Raw genomic sequence first — 6,000 nt, 5'->3', positions numbered from 1 at the left:
TGTTTAGAATCAACTTCTATGTGATAATAGTGAGGACTGGGAGGCTGATTCCCCCTCCCCTACTATACTTGCTCAGAATAGAACTGAATCCATGGGGCTTCAAGTACCTCCTCAATAGGAGCAGACTGCTTTAGTCAGCCTATAATGGAGCTAATGGCTGTTTTGTCATCCTTGGAGATCTAAAATTCCTGGTGTTGTGTCTGCTGCTGTTAAAGCAAGAATTGTGTGCACTGCAAAGGTTGCCTATCAGAGAGGAAGGGCAGGAAAGGGCAGTGACAGTGAAAGCTATTGGGGAGAGACAGACAATCAAAGGCATCCACTCAGCACAACTGGGATACTTGAAGACATACACAAATGGATGATACCGGTAAGTACAGAGAGCAGACTCTCAGATATACGCTTTCTCCACTTCCACATTTCTTTCCGTAAATGGATTTTTTATTATATAGTCAGTGTAAGGGTTACAGTAGCAATGAGCTGGCCTGAATTCTGCTTTCTCTAAGTATTTGTGCAGCAGAATCTACTGTATCACCGCATTTACGCTTTGTGTATATTTATGCAATTATATTATTATTGTTTTTTTGGGTGTTATGGGTTTTATCCCATTTACATGTTTCATATTATGATGTTATGTATACACTGCTGCCTTTTCCAAGGTACAAGTAAATATGACATTTTTTTTTCTCTTGGTCTAACACTGTACCATTCCTGAATAGACAGGCTAAATAAATGACAATAGGGAAAACACTGCACCACAGTTTGGGGTATAACATGAAGATAATACTACAGATAGAGAGCGTGATGGGAGGATGTGACTGCAGTGCCAGCTGTACTCTGCTTTCTGTCATCCAGGAAGATGATAATTAACTGACTGGTTGGGATGTAAAGAGCCTCTTCTCTCTAGCTTGTCACAGATGCACTGCTGGGAAGACAACTACATACATGCAGCACACACAGGAGCAGGGGTAAGAGCCTAATACTCATAAGGAACAGTCCATCTTTAACTTTGCTCATATATTTGTATGCCATGTGCATGTATTCTTTATACACTGTATTTTAGAAAATATTTAACATATATGTGAGTGTATAATATGTTTATGTATAGAGAGTGAGAGAGATTGTACTGTGCTACAAATTATAATATATTAACTTTTTATGGTTGGAATATCAGGTAAGCATAAAATCTCTGTAGATGCTGATGTGTAGAAAGGTATAAACCGACATTGAAATGTTTCTCTCATGTACAGTAAAAAGTAAGTTTCCTCTTTTCATGTTTAGAAATGTAATCCAGTTAAATTAGTTATATAATAATAATTATTATTATTATTATTAATAATAATGGTAATGATAACAATAATAATATTGATAATAATAATATGTATGCTATGAAGTCATGTGCTTCTGTCAGCCTCCAGTGTTCTCTCTGATGACTCTTCTTCATGCTCCCTGTTATAATAATGCATGCTGTTTGTTCTTAAAGAAGGCGTTATGTGGGAAGTCAGTGACATTTGTGACCACGTATGTGCTCTGTGCTTGCCAGAAAGACGAGATATATTATTTTATATTTGGTTCAGCCTCATTTACAGCAAATAGCTAATGCCACCCATATATGGATTAGTGGAAAGATATTCTCAAAAAGATCTAATTGTTGCTGTCTATATACTGCTTCCAATGGGTCTGTTCTCACTGATTGTCTGCAATGTCATTGGTGAGCATATTTCTCCATGCTTTGTACTAATTACATCATTTAAATATAACCTGTATTTAACCAATAGAAAAGAACACATTTCCTGCATCTAAGTTTGTGAACAATTGCCCCAAAAGTTATATTTTCATCAAATCATCTGTTAAATTTTATTTATCTTTGTTGTTATAGTGTTTTCAAACAGTAGTGTTTGAGGCCACCATGTAAACCTTTCACATTAATCCTATTTTTATGCCTCAATTTTAACAAAACTACAAAGAAAATTTGCTAATTATTTTACCCATGTCAAATAATAAAGCCAACTATTTGCTTATAACTTAATGAATAACTCCACTCAAAGCTAAAAAAAAAAATACAAATGTTATAGCAGCTGGTCTGCTCGAGGATTCCACATGGCTTTAACAGTCTGCACGTCGTTCTCTCTTTATTTCAGTAGGGGGCAATGAAAAGTTCATGAAGGTGCGGCATGTAAACAAATAGGAAGAAGACTGTGGTGTAGGAAAGTTACAGCTAGTTGGGGGTCCTGGTGAATCTGCCCAACAGAATTTTTAGTTTTGGCGGGTTGTCTTTTAAAATCCACTATGGTGGTTTTTTTTATTTTGGGTGATAGGGGGCAGGGGTAGTTGAATACTATTTGTGCTCCTTAGTTTAGTGAGACATAATGCTGCTTATGCCCAACCCTTTAGATATCACCATAATTTTTTGTTGTACTGGCATATTGAATTAGTCATGAGCAGGCACCAAAATGGCTTTCCACAGCTTTACAGGATATGTCTCTCATGCTGATTTTTCCTTGCAAACTATGGAGGTTATACGGAAGTGATGACACTTTTCAGGATTCCAACGGTGATAAATTATTAGAACAGCCTGATTGTACTGTACTCAAGAGAATATTGCCTTTATCATGAAACATTGCCCATGAATGCACAGCTCCTGCTTAATTTTAGAGAGATCATAATAAGTAAATACTGCAAAATAATGAGGTCAACTTGAAATGTACAGAAGCATTAACCCCATCCACCAACCATCCCACTTTTTGAAGCACTGCCCAATGCTCAGCATATTTGTCCCAATCTGCAAAGGAGATTGGAGCCTTTGCACTGGCACTTATTGTGGAGGCAGGTGTCTACACAGCTCGCAGCATTAACACTTGGATTTCATTTATGTTGGCGACTTGTTGAAAGGTTGGTAACCACTAGTGTACCTTCACATTCAATTGTGCAGAGAAGCACTCACCACACCATTGTCTTTATGCTGGTTTAAAAATTGAAGTATTGTTCTGATCTGTACACTTCATTCTGGTGCATACTAACAGAATTTTCCTCCAGGAGGGGTGTGGTGCAGCAATTAGCATCATCACAGCCCATCCATGCTGTACCGTGGCACGACTTGCAGCAATGTGCCACAGGGAGAGGGGCAATGATGACATGATTCGGTATGAATGGTGTCATCAACCCACCAGACTGCCCACTGAAGTCTGGTAGAGCTCCCCAAAATTTGTGAGTCTCCTGAAAATGAAGGAAAAGTAGACACATGTGCTGGTGCTCATCATTATTGCTTGAGCTCTTATTTCACATAATCATAGGGTTAAACTTACTTTGGGCCTTACTTTCATTAAACAGCTGTGAGCGAGGGTTTGTTCACATATCAGAGCATCAGTGTAGTGTGCATGCAGAGGTGTTTGACCCCGCTGAGCATAAGCACAATACACTGATAATAACACAGACATTTATGTTTATGTCCAATGTGTTCTGTTCAAAGTAATGAAAATAAAAGTACAATGGATATGATATCCGGAATAAATATCAACAGTGTCAAGATAGACATTCAATGGGTCAACACCAGATGATCAGAATGTAGTCAGGAAGCCGTCGGTCGGTACTTCCTGACTGTGAAATCCCGGCATGGGACTAACGAAAGGCGTCTAAATAACGACACCTATCACCAGTCCCACGCTGAAATCCCGATGCCCAGTATACCAATCGTAGGTAAGCCGGGCATCGGGAGCGCTTAGCCGTTGGTGGGAGGGTTAGGATTAGGGACTCCCTGGGGGACGTAGGATTAGACACCCCCCCCCTTGGAGGGTTAGGTTTAGGCAAGGGGAAGGGGGGTTTAGGGTCAGGCACCAACGGTGCCGGCAGCTGTGTGTTTGTTTTAAATAGCAGCCAATGAGAGTCGGAGCCGGACTGGAGCTCACTGATGAGCTCCATCTTCCGGCTCCCGCAGTGGGTAATGGGAGAGACGTCATGATGTCTCTCCCATAATGCAGAGCGGCCCAGCCTGGGAGGTCGGACGGAGGAGCGGATGGCGGCGGCGGGAGCAGGAGCGGGGATTCAGGTAAGTGGGTTTTTTTTATTTGTATTACGTGTGTGTCTACTGGGGGGCACTACAAGGGGGGAACCTCCACTGGGGGCACTGCATAGTGGGGACTACTACAAGGGTGGACTACTACTAGGGACACAACAAGGGGGGGGCACTACAAGGGGGGGGGACTACTACTAGGGGCACTACAAGGGGGGTACTACTACTAGGGGCACTAGAAGGAGGGGACTATCCCTGGGGGCACTGCATCAGGGGACCACTACTGGGGGCACTATATAAAGGGCAATACTGGGGGTACTGCTTAGGGGTAACTACAACTGGGGCCACTGTTTAAAGGGCACTCCATAAGGGGTACCACGATTGGGGTCACTGCATGGGGGGGGACTACTACTGGATACACCATATAAGGGGCACTGCATAGGGGGTACCACTACTGGGGGCACTGCATAGGGGGGAGTACTACTGGGGGCACTATATAAGGGGCTTAGTACTGGGGTCACAAGGAGGACCACTACTGGGGGCACTGCATAGGGGGGGGATCACTACTGGGGGCACTAGTGGAGTCCTGCATAAGGGGGACCTCTCCTGGGGCACTGCATAGGGGGGACCACTACAGGAGGCACTGCATATGGGGGACTACTACTGGGGGCACTATATAAGGGGCTTACTACTGGGGGAACAAGTGGTACTGCACAGGGGGGACAAATACTGGGGGCACTGTATAAGGGACACTGCATAGGTGAGATCACTACTGGGGCCCTGCATAAGGGTGACCACTACTGGGGCCTTGCATAAGGGTGACCACTACTGGGGGCAATGTATAAGGGGCTCTACTTGGGGCCTGCATAAGAGGGACCACTACTGGGGTGCATTGCATACTGGGGTACTGTATAAGGGGCACTACTGGGGAGACTGTGTTAAGGTGCATATGGAATGGAAAGGACTGTTCCCAGAGTGACGAGAAAGGGGTGTGTGTCATGGTTATGGCTTTTTCCATGAAACCACGGCCCCTTAATTTGTTTGGGCACGCGCAGCAATATGCCTGGGGGAGCCAAAAAATATACTGACTTACCAAAAAATTTGGGCTAGGGCCAGCCCTGTCAACCGGCAGTAAGTCTTCAGGAACAAACGGTTGAGAGAGACAAAAGGATAAATTGACAAATAGTGGACAGTGCAAAAGACAGGGACAAATGGTTGATGCATTTTTAAAAAATGTTTGGTGTTAGGGTTAGGCACTTGCTGGAGGGTTAGGGCTAGGCTACGGAAGGGGATGGTTAGGCACTAGCGGGAGGGTTAGGTTTAGGCACCAGGGGGAGCATTAGGGTTAGGCACTAGGGGGAGGGTTAGGGTGAAGATTAGGTAGGTGTCGACCATTTTTGTGTTGCTCATATGTGTGTCTACATTTTGTCCCTGTCGACCTATTGTCTGTCTACCATCTGTTGTCAATCTATTGAGTGCCTTTCTAGACACTGTCGATCTTCTTTACCACACCCATGAATACACAGATAATCCAAATTATACATTTTAATGTAATACACTGTAAGGATCCCTGCATGGCAGAATAGCTTGTAAAGATTACTCACACTGTTTGTTCCCTTGCTATCATCTCGTATAGAGGCAATTTTACCCTCTCTGCTGCGTCATCTACTGTTGCATTATTTCAGGAAAGAGTTAATGTTCTTTGCAATTCAGTAATGATTCAGACACTTGTTTGAGAAGCACCAGATGGAAGGACTGGATTGCAAAGGATGGAGAATTTTATTTGTTGCATGAAACATAATGAACACTACCAAGAAGCACCCGTCTACATTAGTATATTGAAGTGGTGAACAATGATGATATTTAGGAGAACTTATTATGTTATTGAAGGCGGACACACACCCACATTTTAAATATATCTCATCTTCAAGTCTACCCTTCATAAATGAGCATGCTGTAGTTAAAACCCCTTACCCTACCATGGGCTTAAGTCT

General features: G+C 43.0%; 1 protein-coding gene across 3 annotated transcripts in view; it reads left to right on the top strand.

Annotated features, from left to right (window-relative positions):
• The first annotated feature begins 280 nt into the window (after nucleotides 1-280).
• PHACTR2 (phosphatase and actin regulator 2) overlaps nucleotides 281-6,000 on the top strand; it is a 302,858-nt gene continuing 297,138 nt past the window's right edge. For 2 of the 3 annotated variants that reach the window (XM_088454681.1, XM_088454579.1), the window contains exons 1-2: nucleotides 352-367; nucleotides 905-965. In XM_088454681.1, coding sequence (XP_088310807.1) covers nucleotides 359-367; nucleotides 905-965 — 70 coding nt within the window. In that variant the 5' untranslated portion in view covers nucleotides 352-358. Of the gene's footprint in view, nucleotides 368-904; nucleotides 966-6,000 lie in introns of all 3 variants that reach the window. The other variant, XM_088454611.1, reaches the window with a different exon arrangement.

This window comes from Taudactylus pleione, unplaced genomic scaffold (assembly GCF_031769625.1).
Source record: "Taudactylus pleione unplaced genomic scaffold, aTauple2 ptg000006l, whole genome shotgun sequence".
Classification (NCBI taxonomy): domain Eukaryota; kingdom Metazoa; phylum Chordata; class Amphibia; order Anura; family Myobatrachidae; genus Taudactylus; species Taudactylus pleione.
This window is presented reverse-complemented; position numbering and strand designations above follow the sequence as displayed.